At 41.2% G+C, this 24683-nt stretch overlaps 1 protein-coding gene across 1 annotated transcript in view; it reads left to right on the top strand.

Annotated features, from left to right (window-relative positions):
• The first annotated feature begins 476 nt into the window (after positions 1-476).
• CLINT1 (clathrin interactor 1) overlaps positions 477-24683 on the top strand; it is a 46574-nt gene continuing 22367 nt past the window's right edge. The window contains exon 1 of the mRNA XM_064387403.1: positions 477-636. Coding sequence (XP_064243473.1) covers positions 596-636 — 41 coding nt within the window. The 5' untranslated portion in view covers positions 477-595. The remainder of the gene's footprint in view (positions 637-24683) is intronic.

Consider the following 24683-nt stretch of genomic DNA (forward strand, 5'->3'; position numbering starts at 1 on the left):
CATTCTGGTCCATCATGGGTTTTACGCCAGTGTTTTGACTTTAACCAACTATTTCACAGCCTTTTTCCATCCTGCGCCTCGCCGGGCTGCGGATGCAGGCTGCAGGGGCGTGATGAGGGAGGTTTCAGGGCGGGTTTGAGGCGGGCTGTCCGTGCCCCTCACCCGCTCGGTGTCCCCGCCGTGTGAGAGCGCCCGTTCAGCCCAGGACACGGCAGGCAGAGCCTCACCCCATCCCAGTGAATTTCAGCCCGCTCAATTCCACACCGGTGAATTTCACCCCGCTCAGTTTCACCCTGGCGAGTTTCACCCCGGCCGAGCTCCCCTCACGCCCGCTCCCGGCAGGCCCCGCGCGCACAGCCGCGAACTACCACTCCCGGCAGCCCTCGCGGCGCCCCGCAGGCTCCGCGCCCCGTCCCTCCCTCCCCGAGACTCCATTTCCCTGCAGCCCGCGCGGCCACCCGACCCTTCATTTCCGGGAGCGGCGCCGCGTCCCTTGCTCGGCGGAGGCGGCGGCGGCCGGAGCGCGGCGAGCGGGGCCTCCTGGGGCCGGCGGCGGAGGGAGCGAGACCGGGCGGGTCTCCGGGAGGTCGGCTCCATGTTGAACATGTGGAAAGTGCGGGAGCTGGTGGACAAGGCGTGAGTACGGCGCGGCGCGCGCGGGGGGCCGGGGGCGGCTCGGCCGTGGCCCCTCAGCCGGGCCCGCGCTCCCCCCGCCCCCCCCCAACATGGCCGCGGCCCCTCCCCTGCTGAGGTGGCGGCCTCACACCCCCTCTGTGCCCGCCTGACCCCGGCCCCGTTGTCTCTCCCTGCTCCCGTCCCCCGGTGGCTGCCCGGGGTCGCCCCTGAGCGTCCTCCTGGCGTGGCCTTGTTGTCCCTCCGGGGCTGCAGGCAGGCAGGAGTTGATTTTCAGGTATTCTGTGGCCTTTCCATTATGGCTGGCTACTTTCCCGCCCCTTTCGGGAGCATCTGGGCCCTTCCAGCTCTCGGCGATCATCGCTTCAGCTTCGGGTGCCCCTCCTGTGCCAGGGTCCCCGTCTGCGTGTGCCCGGTTTGGTGTAGGAGCCCTTGGAATCTGTCTCTGCTGGATTGGCTCCCCTTAGGTCCCTGAGGGGCAGCAGAGAAGTCTCTCCAAGCAGGAGGGGAGTGAGGAATCACCTGCACGTTCTCATAGAGCTTCCCAAGTCACCACATGCTCTTTAAAGGCTTTCCCTCCTTCCTAAGAACAGGTTGCCCTGCCATTGACTCACAGCCCTGGGCTGTTCAGAGGGTAGAGGGCTGAGATGCACCCCTTACACATTTAAATAGCTCAGATATTTACAGATTTATTTCCTTGAACAGAGCCTCCTCCCGCTGAATGCTTGTCAGTGGACTTGGTGATCATTGTGTTGCAGGTGGAGAGCATGATGCTATTACTGCATGTGTCAGCCACTCCTTCATTTTTGGCATGACAAAAATTTGGTATGGTGAATAACCTAGCAAAGATTGTTTTGCCTCCTCAAATAATAAGCCTTTGAGGGAAAGCTTGGAGCACTCCTCCATCACTCTTTCCAATGGTGCCCAGTGATGGGACAAGGGACAGCGGGCACAAACTGGAACACACAAGTTCTGTGTGATTATGAGGAAAAGCTTCTTTACTGTCAGGGTGACAGAGCACTGGAACAGCCTGTCCAGAGAGGTTGTGGAGTCTCCTTCTCTGGAGATATTCCAAACCTGGCTGGATGTGGTCCAGCCTGCTCCAGATGTACCTGCTTTAGCAGGGGGCTGGACTGGATGGTCTCCAGAGCTCCCTTCCAGCCCCAGTAATTCTGTGGGTTGAAGATGTCCCTGCTCATGCCAGGGGCTTGGCCTGGTTGCTCCCTAAAGTTATTTTCCAATCCAAACCATTCTGTGTCCTGTGAGTTGTGGAATGCTAAGAGAAATAAGTGGCTGAAGGTCTGTAGATTGGTATGTCATGTATATACCAAATGATATTAATGACAAACAGTTGTACCTGCCCTTAAAATCAGAAGTCTTTCAAAACTGAAGTTCTGCTTTAAACTTTTTTTAGCATTTTTGTTTTTCCAAACAGCTTTTAAAAAGGCCTGTGTGACGTATAGGCTTAAAGATGGCAAACTGAAGAGAAGTGTCAGCTTATTCATGATACCCAACTGCTTTGCTCAAAGTGCTTTGTGCTAGACTGAGACTTTTCTAGGCCAAAATTTGGATGACATTCAAAAACCACTGTGATTAAGTCTTGTCCTGAGGAAGTTATTTACTTTTTACAGCTTCTTGTATACAAAGTCAGCCCGGGGTAAAGTAGTTTTAATAATGTGACAAATGAGGTATGAGGAGTACAGCCCTGACTTGAGTTCCAGGACCTTTCAGGGAAATAAAGTTTTTTTCCTAAGTTTTACGTAGGTACTTTTTTTTTGTCTGTAGGATTAATGATCACTGTAGCATTATAATATTGTCACTGGTTTTAAAATGTTTACTTCTAAAGATATAAGTAAGTCCAACACTACATCAAAATCTGAATTGCAAAAGACATTCTATTTCCAGAATTGGAAAAGACATTCTGTTTCTAGAGCAGGTGCAAAAAGTGAACCATTTTTTGGGTTTTGTTGAATAAACTTCAGTTTTCTGGAAATAACATTATCCAAATAAAGCAGATTGTTTATTTAAAAAGGGGGAGGAGGGGCAGGAGGAAGGTGGAGCCTGCAGAGTAAATAGTATTTAGAGACATCAGGATCAATAGTCCCATTGTGTGTGGTGCAGATTTGTCATAATGTCTTCTGTCTTAAGGCCACGACTTACAAAATTCTCTGCAGAGGAAGCTAAATGATATAATCTGCCTCATAAATAACAGCTGATGCTGTGGCAGCAGCATACTGAACTTTAGCAAGAAACTGCTCTTCTTTCCTTAAAAAGGGAATATGATTATATGAGGATTTGGGAAATGTGCAAATAGCTTGAAATTTTCCTTGATAGCTTTGATAGTGGTTTAGAGCTCTGCATCTTGGTTCCATAGTCAGCTGATGCTTATCTTAGAGTTTCAATTTACTCATCTGGGGTTTATTTTTTTATCCTTATTTGTGCTTCAGTGGCTGAGAGCTTGGTTAGGTCAGCTATTTCAACATGAGGGACTTTTTCTTACACAATTCTCAGATGCTTTGGTGTGTGAAGGTTCTGTAGGTGATGATAAACAGCTGTGAGTTACTTTAAATGCTAAAACCCAGGTAAAAATTGTAACCTGTTAACATTCATCAAAGTCCTAGAACCAAAAAATAAGTTAGCAACTGCAAAATACATATGAGAAATTCAAATTTATATTTAGTATTTTTGAAGTATTTGGTCTCTGTATTTCTTTGGTGTGGTTGGAATTGGGCAATGAAGTTAATCAGGTAAATTCTGATTTGTAATTCTCTTCACAATCACCTCTTGTTTTTATGGTAGCATTTTCTAGTAGCTCCAAAGTATGGATCTGCATCCTGTTGTGCATGAAACAATTATTTAGATACTGAGTGGTAGTCCCATTGTAGTTGAAGTTTAGGAGGAAGACTGTGGTAGAGTATTAGATTCAGTGTTCTAGGATGTGGGGGAATCCTTTTGTTCTGCCCTTTGTTAACTTCCCTGCTTTTCATTACCAATGCAACTCCCTCTTTTAAATATTAAGCAACTGCCTTGATTAGGTTTGACTGAACAGTAATACCTTGTTTCTGGCTGAGCATTTTAAACAAGGTTGCAGTTTAAATCAAATAATTATAAAAAACCTGTATGTACCTAGTAAAATCTGCTTGTCATGAGGTTTATTCTTGCAATTTCAAAATAACCGTCAAAATTCTTCCACCCTTCAGTTTCTTAATGGGTACTGCAGTGTGTTCAAGAGTTCTTAAAGTGTGTGAAATTGTATTGAATTTCTGTTGAATTTCTGGTTAGTTTATAGTTTAGAAGGTGCAGGTCTAATACTCTTATTCCTTCTGGAGTAAATTCTATTTCATATTATTATGTGAATAAATTAACTTGAGAAGGCAGCTTTTCACTTTTGTGTTCACTTGTATGGGTTCTTTTTCCCCAGCAATTCAAAACTGAATTTGGAAAGTGAACGAAACAGTTGGAAAATAAACGCAGCCCTCTGTGCTCAGCTCCTGGCTCCAGGACAGCGAGCCCTGTTTAAATGGCAGAGGTTTCTGATGGCTCAGGGCCAGGGTGGTGCTTGGTGCAAAGTTGGTGAGTCAGGTGGCAGTTCTGAGTCACTCCTGAGGCAATGTCAGAGATTTCTTGTTCGATTCTCTTTTGTCACAGGCTAGCTGAGGGCTGCAGTGTAACTGTGTTGCCTCAGCATTCCAGGCAGGAGGTGGCCAGTTGCTGTGACAGAGCACAGAGGCACATGTCACACACTGGAGCTGCTGGTGGGAGTGTGAGCTGCAGGAACATTTGGCAGGTGGGAAGGAGTGTGGTCTCCCTCCCTCCCACTGCTCTGCTGCAGCAGGGGATCTGCAGCTTTGTCTCTGCATGCTCTGGTGAGAGCAGTCCCAGATATTGTGGCATCCATGGCAGAGTTCAGGTTACCCATGCCTGCTCTGAAACAATCCTGCAGTTGTGATGAAACTTGAGGCCAAGTGTTGCATTTACTGCTTGTGAGCTGCAGGAGACGAGGATCTGCAGCCTGCCTGGTACTGTGTAGAAGCAGCTTACACAAGGAAAGTCATATTTTTATTGTTATAGGTGTATCAATACTTTGATAATCCAATCACCAAGGGCCTTAACCAAGTTTCTCCTCACTGTATGATAATAGAACTGGCACAAGCTGTAGTCTCTGAGAGTGAGTTCAAGAGTCCTGGCTGTGGAAGTACACAGTGTTATGCAATTTGGTAACTTCAGTTCTAAGTCTTACTGGACATGTACATGTTGTGCTTTGTGTTCCCTGTGAGATTTCTAGGAGAGTTCTACAAAGAAAACCCCACAGCTTAAAAAAAAAAAAAACCAAAACCACCAAGGAATATTAAGAAATCCTGTTAGAACAGGTTTTAATGTCTCAGAAACTTGGATGTATCAGCTTGGCCTAGTAGCCATGTTTAAAAGCCAGGCCATCATCTCTGTTTATTTCTGTTGAATTTCCTCTTCTTGAAGCAGAAACTGCTGACTCTTATTTTACTGAAAGGTTCCTGTATGTTGTTAATCTGCACGAGGGGGTTCAGCTCAAAGCAGAACACGGTGTTTGTGTGTAACAAGGCCAGCTGGACCCCTCATTGGAATAACTTTTCTCTTAATATGTCAGGTTAACATTTTTGCTGCCTGATTTCTGTCACAGACTTGTAGGACATGCAGCAGGCAGGCTGGAAAACCTTTGGACCCATTGAGATCAGATTGCTGCCTGTGTAACAGTGTGGTGAGACCTTACAGCCACTTTCTTTAAGATTCCATTGCCATTCTTAGCTTTTGTGATCTTCTGCATGCATGACCTTAATGTGGGAGCTCCTTTTAAGCACCTTTCCACACGTCAAAGGATAAGAAACAGTTTGATAAAAAAGGGATGAAAGTGACAGATCTGAATGTAGTTAGGACAGTATTATCCAGGCGTTCATTAGTTCAGGTGAGTGAGGTAGTCACTTACTTTAAGTAAAAAGTTAAAGGAGAGAGCCTGTGAATTTCTTGCTAGTAATAGGAATATGACAGTTGCCATACACCTGTTTTGTTCCATGCTCCTTCCAGTTGAGTTTTGTCCACCTAACTGAGCCCTGCTTTGCTAGTACTGCTCTTAGCCACGCCTTTCTAGTGGCCCAGCAGGAACGTGCTTGCACTCCCTTGTGTTAGAGTGGGAGGTGAAGTGTTGCAGAGCTGTTTTCATACACTTCACAAGCTTGATGAATAGCCCAGTATATAATAGTTTAATTTCTTTTTAAATGGAGAGCAAATAGTCTTGTTTAGAATTGATTGTAATAAGGAAGCATTATAACATCTTAAGGTTTATTTTACATGTAGGCACTTGGGTCCTCTATTATTTATTCTGATGCTACATCTGTGCAAAGAGAAAGGATTTTTAGTGTTTGGGGAAAAGGAAAGATTAAAGGAGCTGTTGTCATGAGCTCCAGTAGAACTAGGCAGGGGAGAAGTTCTGGTTGATAAACAGCATGTTTTCTTTAGTGTTTCTAATTGTACAATCTGTAAAGAGGAGGGTGAATTATTGGTAAAATAGCATGAATTACTGCTTCTGTTGTCATTGCACTTTCTTGCTGTTGCAACCTAAAGCATGTAATGACACCCTGCACTTCACTCCCAGGTCACAGATGAGGGAAGGTAGTAAGATAATTCTGTCAATTAACCAAGTCACATTGTGCTGGTAACAGTTAAAAATCTGCCTTTGTTGACTCCCAGTCTCCTGTTGCTGTCTGCTACCTCATGCTATGTCTGCAGGATACTAATGTGATAAACGCACCCCAGTCACTTACCCTACAATTACAGACCTTACAGTGACTTCTGATTGCTCTCTGCTTTTGGAATTCTCATGTTTGCCCAGAAATAGGCAGGATCCTGTGTACCCTTAGCTGGGGCTTTTCAATCCTCCAGCTTAACTACTTTCTCTTTATGTGCCTGTAATTGTTCTTATTTACAGGCGATTTTGTTGTGGTTCATGGATTTGTCCACCCAGACTACTGAGCTCTTAAATGAAATGCTATTTGCTCATTCAGTAATAGCAGGTATTATTGTAAATGATCCATCATAGAATATATCCAGCAGAAGGGTAAATGGCTGTCTAACATTTGTCCATTGCTATCTGAATCTCCTGTAAACTCCTTTGCTTCAGTCCCAGGATCATTTAGTTTTCTCTACATTTAAGATTTATTTTGGTTTGCATAAGCAAGATCTTCAGGGCAGTGAACACTTCCACAGTTTTATGTAAGGGACAGTTAGTTAACCCTCACTGCATGAGTTATTCTCCTATTGCTGCTAAAGAGGTGTCCTGCTGATAACTGCTTTAAAAACAGCATTTTATATTACTATTACAAGCCAGATGATGATGATGATCTTCAGCCCTGGAAGGGTTTGTCCTTTGCCTGGTTACCAGAGAGCTGTGAGAGAGACAAAAGTCTTGGCAATACGGAGGAGGACTGGATTTGAATGTAGCATTTTGCTCTGCAGCCAGGCATGGCTGTGTCTGCCAAGTACTTGTAACAGCAAGTTACTTCTTCAGGCTTTCCTCCTTCCCTTAAAAGACTTCCAGAAAGTTGCTGGTATTAATAAGGAAGAAAAAGGGTTCTAGTCTTTGGGCCATGTAATTGAGTATGGGAGATAAACATCTGTGAAAGTATTATGCTCTGTTATCTCACATACATGGGTACAGTGTTCTCTTGTTTGAATATTCAGCTGGTGGAGTAATCCATCAAACAGGCAAATATGACAGGCTGATGGATTTATTAAGAGTTGGCATTAGGTAGTTGTGGCCAAGCACGCAGTTTCAGCAGCGCACTGCAAGTGGTGCTTTTGTTAGTGCTCTTTCAAATGTGTTATTGCCATTTTACAGCCTGTGGTAGCTGACAATAGTCTGTGTTAAGTTGTGTAAGGCTAGCTCAGGTGTTGGCTCTATGTATTTCCAAGGAATCTGTGATGTATGTGTGACACCTCTGTGTTCTTGAAATGGTCTCTAAAGCAGAGCTTTGTGTGTCCTTGCCAGGCAGGACTGGGCTCCTGCATGAAACTGGTCAAGGCTAAGAGCCTTACCTACATCACTGTGTGCAGCTGTGGTCAAAAGGATCAAGGTGTTTAACTCATTCCTACGTTAATTCCTCTTGGTTGTGTTGCCAGTTAGTGTATTACAAAATATTAGCTGATTTGCATAATTTTTTCATATACAAGGTATCATTACTTCCGTGGCATTGGACACACTACTGCTTTCTCTCCTCAGTCTTTGCTGTTTCAGTATGCAACTGGAAGTGTTGCAGTTGGCCTAAAATACAATCTTGAAATGCTGATCCAATTCTTTTATATTTGTCTCCATTCATTTTGAGTGTTAAATAAATTTCTGTATTTATATGAAAATTATGTTTATTTCTAAAAGCAAAGATGAGCATTGGGGAATGAGTGAAGCATTGCTTCACAGGATGAAGAACACAAAAATGTAATGATTGAAAGCTGTGTGCCTCATTCTGGAACTTTTGGAATATCTTTCATTGATTTATTCTGAAGTGTGAGTACAGCTTGTCCAAAGTCCTAATACAAGAATTCCAATGTGAACTCGTCTCCAACATCCAGGGTGTAACTGGCCTGTTGACCTGTTGCTTCAAGTATGTTTCAAATACTTTGCTGGCATGTGCTTGATGAGGAACTTCAGCTTCCAAATTACCACTGCGTGCTCTGAACTTAAACTGAGATGGTATTTAGAGAAGAGGGGCAGGAAATTGAAACTTCTTGAGAAGAGCTGTTCCCTTTAATAGTTTTTTACTGATATAATGATGTACAACAGCATAACATTTTGTTAAAAGTTGGCAGTTTCACAGAATTTGTTTAAATGGTTATTTCATTTTTTTGTGTTTATAAGGCAAAACTAATGTAGGGCAAGATAATGAAAAGCAGAATTAGTAACAAATGTACCTAGTGAATAAAGTAGTCAGATTTCCAGTTGGTCTTTTTCCAGCTCCTTGTAGTGATCTGGATCTTATTGACACAGGGCAAATATGGACCCAGTTGGACAAAGATTGACAACTGCTGTCATGTGTCAGTTTGGAGCAGGAGCTTTATTTACCTGTTCCATTTGGAATGAAGAGCTGTTTGTTACACAGCTAAAACTTGAACGATGCTTGGTAGCCTCTTTAGAAAGAGCAGTTGTGTAGAAGAGCAGAACTCTCCAGAATGAAGTGGTCCTCCTGTTTCGCCTCTGGGAATCAAGATCTGATTCTAACTGGGATGTACTCATTTTTTTAAAAGATATTCCAAGGCAAGGTCATGTGAAATTGTTATAAGTTGGTACCTTACTTCTTTTCAGAAAGCTCTGTAGGCTGTGGTGCTCTGAGTACACTTATTTTTTCAGTACCAGTTAGAGTATTCATTACTTATTCTTGCATTGTGTCCTGTGTAATGATGGTGTTTGGGTTGCTGTGTGAGGAATTGGAAAGAGGAACAGACCCAACTGGAAGCTCTTTCTCTCCCAAAAGGACTTTTTAGATTATCTGAGTTTGAGTTGGAGTAGTTCCCAAAACTTTATTTGCCATACAATTGTGTTGCACGTTTGAGGAAGCAGTGTTGAGATGGGAAAGGAGAGGAGAAGGACCCTCAAAGTTCTCACATAAGTGGAGGACATTGGTCACAGGTTAAATCTCCCCTTGTAGTTGCCCTGAAATCTCAAACACAGTCAGCACTTTCACCAATAAGAAAACATAACCCAAGCCACGAAATCAGAGTTTATAGTTTCACAGTCGGTGTCAGCGTAGGCTGATGGTGAAAGAGGTTTCACAGCCTCCCGTCTGCCACAGCCTGCACACTTCTCTCCCTTTTACTGGCACTTACAGACTTTCTGCTCGATGAGAGAATCTCTGACTAACCAGTTGTTTTTGCCAATTTAGTTCTCCACTGGATTGGTTCCCTGGTAGAGTTAACTCCATCGTCACACAAATATTTGTACTGGCATAAAGGAAGGAATGGTGTTTGGGCAAGAATAAGTGGCTGGGGGCAAAGTACAAGTTGAGAGCAATGCACCCTTAGCATGTGATTTCACAAGCAGCTTGAAGAGCTCTAAGATTATTTTTCTACTAATAGAAAACTAAAAACTGCATTTTTATACCTGGCCATTCCTTGTCTTTGCCTTCCTTGTGCTGCTGGTGTGTGGTTCAGTATTTGCTTGTGCTCTCTTGCTGATAACAGCTAAAAAAGGCCCCGTAATGGTTTTATGGTTCATAACTGATTTGGCCACGTTTTACAAACAGCTGCTCACGGCACCACAAACGCTTGTGGTGATGGGGAAGGGACAGGAAGGTTGGCTGTGGAGCCTTTTTCCATGATAAGACCTTTCTACATATTTTTACTTAAAACCGTACTGTTAGTGGTTTGTTAGTTGCAAGTTTAAATTTGTTTGTTTTCCTATCATGTATCACAACTTGAAGGTCCCATGCTAACCTTTCTGTTTGTATCACTGTTGTGATGGGGAGGGTAAGCATCAATATTCTGGTTCCCCTCTTGGGTCACAAACTTCTGACAAAGGATATAAACTAAAATACAGTTTGTGACTTGTGTGGGGCTACTTGGAATGATTCAGGTTCAAATTGATCTCAGGATCCAACAGATCTTCACATGAGAAGCTTTCAGCAGCTTATTGTAGTAGAAATACTGTTGGTGTATATTTGGGTTATATCAGAGTGGAGAAGTGGGTATTCTGTGTAGACTGTTACTTTAAATAGATTAAATCTTTCTGGAGGTGTTTGGTTTGCCACTAGGAATGAAACTGCCCTGACACCAACGTTGTCAGGGTCTGTTTATGGGTTATAAGGAAACCACCTCAAAGTTGTTGAACTTTTTCCTCTGCTCATCCAAAGGGTGTGTCCTATCCAGACCAGTTCAATACTGACTGCATGCTTCATAGATATTAACTGGTTCATTTGGGATACAATTAGAAATATTAGTGTATATTCAATTTATTTAATGAGACTAGCCTGCATTTTTTTAAAATCTGTTTTAATAATAATGAGACCTGTTGGGAGTTAGGGAGGGATTTTTTTCTCTACTCCATTCTGAGTCAGAGCAATAAATATGTTTCTTGGTGGTTACTCTCCCCATCCTGTCAAGCCATTTAGAATCATCCTAACGTAGGTTGCAGACTGTGCTCAGTGTTTCCTCTCAAGACATTACTTTACACTTAGTAAACAAATACCTCCCTGTGTGATTTTTTGGAGGTGTGTGTTTTGCGTCCTACCAAACTACTCAGTTGAAAGGTTCTCTAAGACCGTTTGGGAAGTGAAGAGAAGAAGAAGCCTTTTGATAACCTTAGATAATTTTATTGGAGTTGCAGTGGGTGAATGCATCTTCTGAAAAATAAATTAGTCTTGGTAACTTAGATCTACAAATAGAGCTGATATCTTAAAGATTGCTGTCACTTTAAAGTATTCCTTGTTTTGACAACTACTGAATTATTTAACTGTTTCTCTATATGATCATATGAAGTGTGGGGGGGAAACTCTCTGTTCAGAGGTGTTAATTGTCTAAATAAGTTAACTTGTATCACAGTGTTCTAGCTCTCCTTGCTACCAAACAGATGATTGCATTTCTGGAGACAGCTTGAAAACATAGTGCTAATAGACTCCTAATTGGCAAGTGCAGTCTCAGCCTTTAGACTGCCAGTGTTGTTTTTTTGTTAATTACACAGTAACTGTAACTCCTGTAGCTGCAGACATTAGCTCAGAAAAATCCAGCGATCTTACCATTAGTGAGTAAATAAATAAATAGTGCCCATGTTGAGGCGTTGTGAAATTTGTTTGTTGCAAATACACAGTGTCATTTGAAATTACCATCTCTGTGTGGTCAGGAGCCAGAAACTGGGTCTCTGAGGCGAATGGAACAGCTCCTGTTACCTTTTTAGGACACGAGTTACTTGATCTCCTGGAGGAGCCAGTTTAACAAAGGGATACCTATGAAAGGAGAGGAAACATCATTATCCTCCACAAATAAACATGGCTTGGAAATGTGAAAGTTAATTTGTCTGTAATTGACCAGTTTCATTTCACAAAAGAACACTTGTGTTCAGTCAGAGTGCGTGTTTGTGAACTTGTGGGGTTTTGTTTGCCAAGCTTTTTAGTGAATGTGAGATACCAACCTAAAAATTTTCATGAAATACCATTAATATGACGTTGCCGTTGCAATACTTATTCTGAATGGTGTGTTCTTACTGCTTGTGCCCATTTTCACATACTCAGCTCTGAAAGGACACTTTTAATTAACTATTAACCAAAATTTCTTTGTCCAGCTGCGTAATACAGCAGCAGAAAAGCTCCAAGGTTGTAACCTACCTTCATGGAAAATATAATGATTAAAGACAATTGGTATTAAGCAATTTTAGTCTATTTAGGATTATGATGACTACTTTTTATTCTTGGATAAACTTGTAGCAGAGAAGAAATGTGGTAATTCAGGTTTATCCACAGATGAAGGATCTGAAGTAGGAAAGTATTTGGGTTTTTTGCTTGATTGTATGGGGTTTTTTTAACTTACGGTTGGAAAACTAAATAATTGTGCTTTTCCTAGGAGCTGGCAGTTCAGGACTAAAGTCCTGAGGGCAGAGCAAGTTCAGGAAGAGGACTGTATTTTTTCTCCATCTGTAAAATCTTGGATGCTCCCAGATTATTCTGCAGAATTATCACTGCATACTTGCCTTTAGTCTTTTCACAATATAATGGGCATCTTTTGAAATTGTCAGATTATGATACTGAGAAGATTTCCCCTTGCACAGCCCTGCTTATGCTAAAGGTGTACAAAGTACCTCCTGTGAGATTGCAGTCTTAATTGCAATTTAATTATAAGATGTTGAATTTCTTGTTCTTTCTTGTTAACAAGGTGGGATGCAGGGGAAGGTTTATTGTTTTGAATAGCTTCCTTCTTGGGAAGAGGGAGAAGATAGTTTTGGAGACACTGAAACAGAAGTTTGAAGGACCTTGATTGTGTGTTCTCCTCTCTCTGTGTGCAGTGGAGTTGAGAAATAAGTTTCTGACATCCAGACATATTCCATGTAATCTTACATAAAACAGCATCTTCCTTATATTGTCTGACATGTAATGGTCTTCTGGATTGGATTTCAGTATTGGATATGAAAGGAAATTCTGCAGGTGCATTAGAGCTATTGAGTGTAGCAGCTATTGTAGCACTTCATGGAATAATTCTTGCTTTCAGCTTCAAATAACAAACAAGCAGACTGAAAGGAACCAATTTTGAGAAGAGAACCTGGTCAGCTTCTCTGTAGTGACATCAGCATTCATTTTCTGGTTTTATTTTGATTATTTTCCAGAAATAAAAGGTTTAAAATCTGATGTTGAGGTGGTGCATTTTGGGTCTTTTTGCAAACAGGAACTGTAGAATTAATTCATGTAAGCTTAGAAATAAGCTCAGTAAATGATAATGCACTTCACTTTATCATAGCCAGGATAAAGGTAGTGATCTCACTCCTCCTGAATACCTCCTGCTTAGCAATTCCACTGCAGGACATTTGCATAAATGAAGGAAGACAACGGCTTATGAACCTGCAATTTGATTATTTTGTATAAACAGTTGTTTCCTCTTCCTTTTTCCTGCTCAGAAGTGCAGTTCAGCTTCTGCCTCAGCCTTAGGACATTTTTCAGGGCACAAAGCCATATTAAAAGTGCAGTTGAAGGTTTTCTGGTTTAGTTGCTTCACCTGCTACTTGGACCATGCTTGTGTTGATGAGATAGGGGTCCCAGGCTTTCCTAGGTAATGTGCTGTAATACTTTGTTACCCCACAGGTGGAATGGGGAGCTGAACAGAGTCGTGGCTGTGCAGTTAAAGGCAGGAGGAAGCTGCAAGCCCTTCACAGGCAGTCTGGGTGCTGGGCATAGAGAGCAGCTTGTGTTGTAGAAGGTTTGGTATGTTCAGTGTGTGTGATTTATGTGCAGGTGGGATGCTGTTGTCTGGCCCTGGCTGCCGGCAGCCTGAAGGGCCAGGGAGAGGAGCTGGTAGGAACTGGAGCTCTGGAGGCAGCAAGGGTGACACTTCCAGAGTGGGACTCCAGACTGACCTGTTCATGTTACTGTGCTTTGCCCCTGAATCTGATCAGAGAAGAGCTTGTAGCAGGTGCTTACTTTGGCTTAGAGGAGTTACCTGTACTCAGGTTTATTCCTCAGAAATGATCACAGAAGGCAATTGATATTGCAAAGTACAGGGGTGACTGGGATTCATGGTGCCAAAGTGGTGATATGGCAGCAGAGAATGATCAGATTGGGTGTTAAAAGCTTCAGTGCTTGCATTGTTTAAACTTTTTTCAGCCCTCCCTGGCGGAACAGCAAGCATGTGTTTAGAGAAATGCTTAATTTGTAATAAATCCGGAATTAGGGCAATGTTTTAATGGTATTCAGCTTGCAATGAAGGGATAGCTGAAACTACAAGGATCATTAAGCATGGCCCATTACTGTTGGGGTGTTGGTTTTTGGCAATATTAAACTCCACATGTTTATTCTTCTGTCCTCACCAAAAACTCCGTCAACTGACAGATAATTGAAACAGTTTTTTGAGTAGGGAAAGTTTGGATTATTTAGAATTCATTGTGGTTAGTGTCACAGGTGCACTGTCTCCTGTGCAATGTTCCTGCTTTTCCAAGTAAAATCTCTTACCTGTAACTATTCAGCTAATAGACTTGAGGCATGTATGGTGTCAGGAGGTTTCCTTGGCCAGTTGGTGCATTACTGTGAGCTTAGAACTTGTGCAAGATCTTCATGGTGTCAGAAAACTGGTATGAAGTTTTTGGTGAGCACATTTCCATGAGTAGTGAGTGAATTGTTACAAAGAGGAGCTTTAGAGGATGCATGGGGTTTATCAAAGCAGTGGTACCTTTTGGGGATCATCTTAAATAACTAATGCCACACCTTCTGAAATTCTGAAAACTTGAGGTACTTCCTCAAGTTTGCAGAGCTCACTACAGAACATTTGGGAGGGTGTGGCGTGTCATACCTACTGTTAGTATTATTTTTACTGTGAAGTTGGTTGCTTGGTTTCTTTCTCCTCCCTATCTTCTGCCTCCATTCAAGGTCACTAAATTTTTTGTGGTGAGAAATAGGAAGTCTCAGGTACATGAGTGAGTTGAAGTTGCACAGCTTCAGAGCTCACTAGTGCCTCACGCTGAGCGTAGCTACAACTTCCTTGTCTTCTGAAAACATTTACCCTTTTGTTGTTGTTTTGAAAGAAGGGATAGAAACTTATCCTTCTTGTAAATATTTTTCTCTCAGCATCAAAATATTGTGCCCTAACCCTGAAAACTCAGTGACTGGGAGCACTTGTGAGTCTCTTTATCTGTTGAAGATTTCTTAAAATACTTGAGGTGTGGGCTTGAATGTGGTCTCTCAATTCTGTGTGCCTGCAAGGAAGGAAGTAGCACTTGCTACTCCTTTGGAGGAGGACTTAGACCACACCTTATGAGCAGCTTTATGTCTGAAACCAGCTTTTTGTCTTCAGGGAAAGTTACACTCAAAGTTATATGAATGCTATGAAGCCCAAAGAAACACACTTGAATGGAGGATGTAAGCTGTGGGTAAAAGTTCCTCAGTCTCTCTTTCGCCAAAATAATGCATTTAAATTTTAGTTTTATGTTGTAATTGTCTACCGGGGTTTATTGGGATTGACATTTTTGTGCTAGTATTTTATTTATATAAAAAGCATTCTACAGAAGTGGTTTTTTGATGACATTTGACTTACATTCTCTGTCCTACTTGATTAAACCTTTGTTTCCAGTAGGAGTCATGTTACCTGACTGGATCACAAATAGGGAAAAATTAAAGATAAATCACATGGTGGAAAATCTGTGATTGCATTTGCTGACTCTTGAAGGTTGAAGTGCAATCTGAATTCTGTAACGAGGGATACTTAAGTCTAAAAAAAAATTAAAATTGTTGCAGCTTGTTTGTTACAGAAGGAAAAAACTGAAGTGTAAGGAGCAGAGTGGCAAAATAAGTGTGAGGATTGAGCAATAGTAAATTGAGTCACAGCATGCATCTGGAAGTCTCTTTAGTTCTGCAGTTACAGAAGGTTACCCAAATTTCATATGTCCATTTCTTTTTGGACTATCCAGCTGCTGTTGTGTGACCATAGCCTGTTGAACTTTGAAAGAGATTAAATCAGGAATAGGAGCAGCAAAGCAGTGACTCTAATCTGATGTGCCAGATGGAAGCTCACAAGAGGCAAGGAGACTGAAAACCTGCACGGGGCAGTAGCAGCATCAATTTTATGTCTGGATCAAAACCAGACTTACTGTTCAGTGTGTCACTGTCCCACCAAAGTGTCAAGTGTGGCCTCAATGGCAGCTTTTTTTCCACTTGTTTGTGAAATTGGTTTTCATGCTTAAGTTTAATCGGATTTGTCACAAGAATGCTTTGTGTGTAGTTGTCCTCCAATTTCAACAAAAATGTGACCTAAAAACTAATACTGAAAACCAGTGGAAATACTATTATGGTGCTCTTACTATGTACATTAAAAGGAAATATTTTGATTCACTCTTCTTGCTGGAGCATTGCATTTGTTTTTGTAAGTTACCTTTTAAAGAATGTTTTTTGTATTAAGTATAATAAAATTACAACACTATTAAGCCTTCAAAAATGGAACTGCAGAAATATGCATTTGAAGGGATGGTGGCCTGTAATGGGGAAAGTTTAGGGGATGGTAACTGAAGAATGTGAGGGTGGGTGTTTGGAATGAAAATTTCCCATTAAAAATGGGAATAAAGAAATGGATCTGAACTTTAAATGAAGGTACAAAAAGTTTGTTTGTGATACAAACTCACAATCAATATTATCAACATGGCAAAATTCTTGGTGAGTTTGAGAAGTTATTTACTACCACATAATAAGATACATAAAGCAGCCATGTATCTGTTGCTGAGCCACAAGGAATTGTTTTATGTAAGAGTATGAAAGTATTAACACTGACATACTGCAGGGAATCTGCAGTAGGAGAGGTGAAATCAGTCTTAAGTGGGGGAGGAAGTGTTTGTTCCTTGCACAAATATGCTTTAAAACTGCCATGTTCTCATGTTTCATGTTCCCAACATCTGCAAAAAATAATTCAGCTCTAGCAAGAGATTACAAAACCATTTAGGATATGGCATTCTGCAGTTGGGAACTTCTGAGATGGGGAAACTTTGAAAGGGAAGACTTCAGTAAGGTGCAGTGTTGGTTTCTGTAAGTGAGAGATCTGTATTCTCTAACAGGCTGCAATTTAATTTTTAAAGTCACTGTTCTTTTTGACAGTGTGTGTGGTGGATTTGGGGCTGTTTTGTTTACTTGGTAGTCTTTTGTGATTAGAAGTTGTAAGGCACAGGAAATAGCTTTATAGTTCCTTCCTCCCACAAGTTGTAATTCATTTGTGGCCATCAGGATGTTTTTTTTTGGCTTATCTCTTTCTGTGCAGTTTGCCTTGCACATCTGCCACATAAATTATGAAACTGAACTTGAAAAGCTGAAAATGTATTTCAAATCCTACTGTATATAATGAAGATTGTATCATTGACCGGGAGGAGTATGACTGCTCCTTGCATGGAAGGTCTGGAATAATACCTGGCATTCATGGACTAAACTGACTGCTGTCATATTTGTAACGGTTCTGAGGAGTGGCTGAAAAATAAAGAACTTCAAACGGTCAACAGCACTAATGTTGTGCTGTTACCTCTCTGTAACCTGAGGTATTTCACCAGACATTTTGGCAGATGGGTCCCCATCTGTTTCTTTGTTGAATGTGGACTCCTGGCTTCCTATTTGGTATCCATATGTTTTATCTGTGAGGCTCTAAATCTAAGCTTCATGTTTTATAACAAAAGTGACATTACTGACAGGAGCAAAATGAAAGTGCATTAAGTTTGTTACATGTTTTTTAGTTAGTTTGTCTTCACCCAGCAAGGGGAGAGAGGCTGGCTGAGATGGAATACATGAGTTCACTGAAGGGAAGAGCAGCCCCATCTTTATTGGGAAGGCGATTAATGCCTTCTCTGAATAATTGTTAATAGCATTAGGTGCACAGATTCCTGAATATCCATTGTATTCTTTGGGATAACAGGTGGATAAATGATGTCCTCTGTTTGTGAACCAGTCTGCACATTGAGCTCTCTAAGATAGCAAGATACAGTGTCATAGGGTAGTGAAATCTTATCCTGAAATGCATTTTTAAATCTGATCCTGAAATGCATTTTTCTGTTTGACTTTGTTTTAAACCCTTTCAGTTTGTTGGAGAGCAAGCTTGGACCAGTGATCATCTGGAATGCCTCGGAGCCTGAAGGAAGGGATGCTCACAGAAACAAGTGGAGTTGCTAGGTGCTGCCCCTGGTTATGGGGTGCTGCTTGCTCCGTGCCCTGGCCTCTGGTGGTTTGGGAGGCAGTGCTGTGTGGGTCAGGATTGGTTCTTTTTTAGCTCACCAATTCAAATGCTCTGTTGAAAGTATTTCATGCCCAGATGGATAAGTATTAAATGATTTTTTTAATTGGCAAAAGTGTTTCTGGAAACTAATTAACAGTTTAATAGATGCCAAGATTCCTACACCTGGGAGTGGGGGAGATGTATCCTGTACTCAGGCAAGTTGTGTAGCTTTTTTATTTACTGTGTGTTCTCAGTAGTTGAAACTAACTTGTGCACGCAATTTAAAAAAGGATCATTTAACATTAAAGCAGCTGCTTTGCATTCTCTTTAGCTTTCCCTCTATCTCCACCCCTCCTTTACAGAAACCTTTTAATCTAGATACTAAAAATAGTTTAGATGCATGACTCACAGGAGTTAAATGGTGAGATGAGGTGGTGTTCACTCCTCTCTGAGGGCTTCATCTTAATTGCATGTGTGTCTGTGGGTGGGGGTCTTCTAGATAACTGTATTGTGAAAATATTGCCAGGGCCTGCCTTGTCTCTTCTCCAGATGGTGAATGTTCACTTGCCTCATTATATAGTGCATTCAGTCCTTCACTCTTTTAAAAAACAAATATAGCTATAATCTCAAATGTCTAGAAGCAACTCTACATTGTTAGTGTCATTTTGCCTTAAGTTGTCAGCCCCTCTACTGGTTTTTGGGAAATCTGAGCACAAATTGCTGTTCTTGCATTTGGATAATACTCCTAAAACATGTGCCATGGTTCATGTGAGCTGTCACTCATGGTCACCTTCTTGTCTTAGTGGGTGACTGTGGCCTCTCAGCCGAGAGGGAGCTGGTGGGAAAATCAGCTGCTGGGAGAGAAAGGTGGCACTTAAACTGCAGGGACAGGGAGCTGGCCCAGCTCCATGTCTGAGTTACTGCAGGCTTGGCTCAGAGCTTTATCTGGAGCTGCTTCCATGCTGGTAACACCCCATCCCTGAGAGAAAGCACTGCAGTTGTCACCTGGGTGCCTTCCGCAGAAATGATGGGATGTTCAGGTGGAGATAGGAAAGGTAAATAAATGAACGTGCGTGTGTTCTTCTCTGTTCAAGCAAACTTCCTTGTGCTGTAATTTAATGTTTTCTTCACTATTTTATGCCTTTTATGAACCTTTCTGGTTGAATAATGCATTCCACTCAGATCCAAAAGCACCAGCCCAGAGCTGTGGAATAGTTTCCTTACTGGGCTTTGTCCATGTGGATGTAAGGACTGTTACTGTGATGGTCTCCTTTGCGATGTCACCAGTTGAGGTGATGAGATTTGATTCAGAGTCAGTAACATCTGTTCTGTCCTGACCATATTTAAAGTGTGCTTTGCCTTTATTCACTGAAAGTCACCGGAAACACAGAGATGACTTTCTAAAAATAAGGAAACTGCAAACAAAATTACTAAAAGAATAAGATTAAACTATTAGTATGCGAGACTCTCTATTGAAGAGATAATGTTAAATGTTATTCAAAAGATAAAATCATGTTGTGTCTGTTTTGGCACATTAAATAACAAAAGGTTTAAATATTTGCTTCTTGTAAGACTTTGGCACCACACTTCATATTGCTGTACAGTAACAGAATTTCTCTTGTCCTCTGTTTATCCAGAGCCTGCCTGCTCTAATAGACTAAATTTTTTAAAAATAAAAAATTCTTCATTGTTGTTGTTTGTTTGAATCGCATTAATGTTCATACTGGATGTATGGTACATACACATGAGTAAGGCTTAAATTTTGGTTCTTTTGTGCTTAATCCTTAAGCACATATTTGTAGAATGGTGTCTCATTGAAAACTGTTAATGGTGGTAAAATGTAGAAAGTTTCTCATCTCAGCTTTTAGTATTTTAGTGTTCCCAGTTGTAAAATTAAAAAAAAGGAAAACAGAAGGTGCATAATCCAGTGGTGTCCTTGGAGTAATAGTTAAAGGCAGAATATTATGCACATAGGAGTCCCATGTATGCATGATATTGTAATTGGTTTGAAATATACATTGAAAAAAATTTAAGTGTGTAGCCAGGTTTCTTGTTCCTGCGGCCGAGTCCCTCAGCACAGTGGGCAGCTTCCCAGAGGCTTGAGAAGTGTTTCTAATTAGGCTCACCCTGTCCAATCCAATACCTTTATCATCACTATAAAGAAACTGTTGTAATGTCCCCTCTCTGTGGCTTCTGGTTATTTTAGTTGTCATAAGATTAGACCTGGCATTTCACAAATCTTCTGTGGATGTGATGCCCAGAGTTGAGCTGTGCCCTGGGTGACGCCACCCACATCAGTGGCAGCTCTAATCCTGACCGTGCCTTTAATGGAGAGCTCTGACTCTCGCCCCAGGGCATTTTGTGCAGAAGCATTGGCAAAGATCTGTTAGGCTTTCTGATTCCTTAATATGTTTTCAAGTATGTTCCATTCTGAAAGGATGGATAGATATTTATTAATCTTTCGTTATCTTTAGCCTATAAATACCTTCTTATACCTTCTATTTTTTCGAGTGCAGGTTAGCTGTGCACATGCTGTTGAAAGGTTTCTGCATGTTTAGTACTGCTGGTATTTGAGCAGTTGTACAAACTGCTGAGTTTATTTGATCTGAAAATTCGATGTATAACACTGTTCCTTTCCTGATGACGAACATCAAAGCACAATTGCTCCCAAAATCTGGCCATGAACTACAAGCTTCCTTTGAGTTGTGATTTCATGTACTTGAATGTATTGTCAGTGTGGTGGGGGAGCAGAACACCACTGACCAAGGAAAAAATGTGGAAGATTGAGAAGATGCTGGGGGGGAACCATGAAGGGAAATATTTGTGTGATGTTCTTTAGGGAAGACCATGGGCAGTGGAGGTTTTACTCCTTGTAGTGTTTTATGCTGCATCTCGAGTTCTCACCAAAATGTTCAATCACATAAAAATTGTTGCATCTTTTCCTTTAGCAGGTTTGCTGGCAGTGTATTTAAATCATTGCTATGAAATGTTGTTTAAGGGTTAATTTTAGAGTAGATATTAGCTGAGAAAATACTCTTCCATTTATGTTGCTGGCTGTATGCAGAGCCTTGTGTCCCCATATCCATGTTTCCAAAGAGTTTCTGATTGGTGTATGGTGTAGAGAGAAGTAGGGTGGGATTCTTTTTCAGTGTGGAAACAGCAATGATTGATGTGGATAATTAGTTCAGGCACAACAAAACTAATTGTAATGTTACCAATTGGAAGCTATTACTGGAAGCACTACAGTTATAGTTGTGTATAAGTGATTGTAATCTCCTAACAGATAATTGACTTCAGTTAGAGCATATGAATCTGTAGAGAACACCTTGTAGTCCTGAGCAATGAAAAATCTTCACTCTGAAACAAACATTTCTGTTCAGGATGTAGTGTTTATTTAATTTTTATTGACATCTTGGGTGGAAGTACAATGATTTTATTTTGCCAGCATAAGAGTAATTTTAAAAATAATTTCTTAGTCTGGAATAGAAAAAATATTTTTCAGTAATGATTTTGTGGCTATTTTATGGGGGAGGGAAAGAAAAACTTACAGTGATGAAGCACTAATATGTTACTGAGAGTAGAATATACTTCATACCCATCAATATTGTCCTGAATGTTACAGCTTAATTCATGTGTTGTGTAAAATCAGAAGCCTGTCCAGAGTAGGCAGATACATCTGTTGGAGTCTGAAATGAAACACAAATAGAAGTTTTCCGCAGATACATTTATCACTTACTAGTGGTCATGTGCATCTATGCCCACATTGTCAGTTACATTCAGTCTCTGCTGATAGGGAGGAGGAAGACAGGGCTGCTCTTAGCCTGCCTGGTGTGTGTGTGAAGGGTTCATCTGGGAAGCGTTCCTGCAGTCTGTAAGGTTTTATTTTCATGCAGGCCATCCACAAGCTGCCTTTCATTTCCCTGTTTCAAAGAAAAGTGCTGAGGACAATCTCAGACCCGTAGGATTTTTATCCTCTTCATGCCCGAAAGTTCAAGTGCTCTCAGACTGTAAATGTTGAAGTGGCAGATTCTGATGGATGTTTTGGCTGTACCTTCACAGATTCTCTGATCTGACTTTTATATGAGGAGGTACAGAACTTCTTGTCCCCTCTTGCTGCCTATTCTCCTTAATGCCAGTTAAACATCATTCTTAGCTCAAATCACACAAATGAGACATGTTCAATACTGCTCTCCCCTTTCATATCTCTCTCCTCTCCCCCTCTTGCTTATTTATTTTTTTTTAGCACACTGTAGGGTATGCCACCTGGACCCAGATGATATCTTTACCTCAAATGTACAAATCTCAAAATGTAACTTAGAACAAAATTTGAAGTTATTTACCATTGACTAAATTATTTGAAAAATGCAGACAAAATTGTGGACAAAGTAGGTTTTCAGGGTACATGGTACAACAATTAATTTTCAATATATGTCATATGATAGTTAATAAGATGCATGTAAAACATTTAAGGGGAAATGGGTTTTTTTCTGCTGCAGATGGAGATGGTTAGGTATTTACAGCTATTACCCAATGACTTTGTTAGCAATGTCCATTTATTCACTTAAGAGGAATTCAGTCTCAGACTTGAGCTACCTGTTCAGTGTTGCTGTAAATTGCAGATGCAAACATTTAAAGTTGCAAGAAAATTAAAAGCATTTTGCTCCCTGTCACAGTGTTGCTTGTTCCATAGAGATGTGACAGTGCCCTCTCTTGGCTTTTGAAAACAATTTTGTCTTTTAAAAAGTAGATTTATACTGAAATCACTTGGGAGTAGTACAATAAAGAATAAAAAGAATCTGTTGTCATTAATCTGTTTTAATAGTCTTAAATGTAAGACACAGAAGACTGTAACAGTTTGTGAAGTTCATGTCCACCCCTTTATTGCTGTACCCTTATTTTGGATGTAACTTTCTAAATACACTTTCCTGCTTAGTGACTTTGTCCGTGTCAGAAGTTTCTGTAAATGTTCTTGTCACGAGATTCCGGTGCTGCAGGGTCTCAGTGGACGATTTGGGGTGAACCAGCTGTGGTCTGGCAGATGAGGGGGGTTCTCAGCCCTGCCCGAGGTTCCTTTCTGTCAGCCCCGAGCTTGCAGGGCCGTTTGTTTGCAGAGCCTGTCCATGCGATCCAGCACGATTCCCTGGAAGCTGCCCAGGATAAACTAATCAGAGAGCCCCCCCTGGTGTCGGAAAGTGTCCTCGGATATTAAATTTATATCAATCACAGGAAGTCTTGGCAATCAAGCTAGTCACTTTTTCCCTTCACATCTGGACATAAATTATTTTTTTGCTGCAAAGGTCACAGGAATCATGGGTAGGGCAGGGAATGAGGGCCATAGAAAACATGGGAAAGGAAGAATAAAACTGTATTTCCACCTTTTTAGAAATGGTTATTTTTAAGTGACCTGGAATGATGCCAAACTATACAACAGTGAGGGGTTTTTTTTCTCCTTGAAGTTTACATTTGTTCCTGAATTAAATGTGGCTCTAAGATGCTTTGGTTTGGAGTGGTTCATTCCATTAGATCTCAGTTTGGCATTTGTAAAAGAGCTTTCTCCTCATTGCTGAGAACAATAACTTTTCTGCAGGAGGGGTTTAGAAGTCGAGCATGTTTCTGTACTTAGAGAGACTTAACTGCACCTTTTTGCTCTTGGCATTACTTAATTTCCTTTGTTTTCCTTCCGTTTCCCCCTTCCAGCCCTGCTGCTGCCTTAGCCACGTGCCCTGAGCTCTTGCATAGCCAATGCTGCCATTTATTTTTGTACACTAAGTTTGCATCTCTTCAAGCATTTTCCATTCTTAAATTCTTTGCTCTAAGAAATTAAGGAAATACTTCATTTTATGCTTCCCCCTCCCAAGTCTCCATCAAGTCTCTCAAACAAATGCTGGAGGAGGGGTTATAAAAACAAGCAGAACCTTTCCATTCAGTTCCCTGCCTTCCTTGCTTTGGACAAGGGACCCAGTGTGCTGGAAGCTGCAAATCCTGGAGCTTTGGGGTTGTGTTTTTTCCATACATGTGGGAAATAAAGATGGGCTTGGTTTACATTTGTATGTACAGTAAAGAAAATACCAGAAACAGAAGCTTGAGGTGTATTCAGCATAAATGAATTTGTAGAACCTTAATTGCTGTTGTTCCAAACTGCTGCTGTGTCCTTACATGCTTGTTGTAATATAGATAGGTTCTGGGAGCTTGCTGATTATTTATTCAGTCATGGAGCTTATGCTCTCTTTAGACACAAAGTTGAATAAAATCATACATCAGGATCTGACAGCAGGAATTCTCATGCTGAGAATCCAAGATTAAGTCCAGAAATTTTATTCTGTTTTAACAATTACCTTCTGTGTCCCCTTTCAGACTTCAGGGGATTTCATTCTTGTTTCTGCTGTTTATATCTCCCAGTTCCAAGATCTTTGCTATGCTTATGCCAAATAAAATTGAGCAGGAGTTGCTTGAATGCTGCTTTGTGCAAACTCCTACATGGACAGAGGGATAACTGTTGGGATCACTACTGAGCATCTTGTTGGGTTTTTTTTCTCCTTTTAGGTCGTTCAGGTTCAGAAGTTCTCAAGCAGCAAATGCTTTCTCCACATTGCATTATAAATCATTAGATCTACACTACAGTTTAATTAATTTGTTGTTGTGGGTTGGTTTCTGTTGAAAGT

This window comes from Passer domesticus, chromosome 13, assembly GCF_036417665.1.
Source record: "Passer domesticus isolate bPasDom1 chromosome 13, bPasDom1.hap1, whole genome shotgun sequence".
NCBI lineage: Eukaryota > Metazoa > Chordata > Aves > Passeriformes > Passeridae > Passer > Passer domesticus.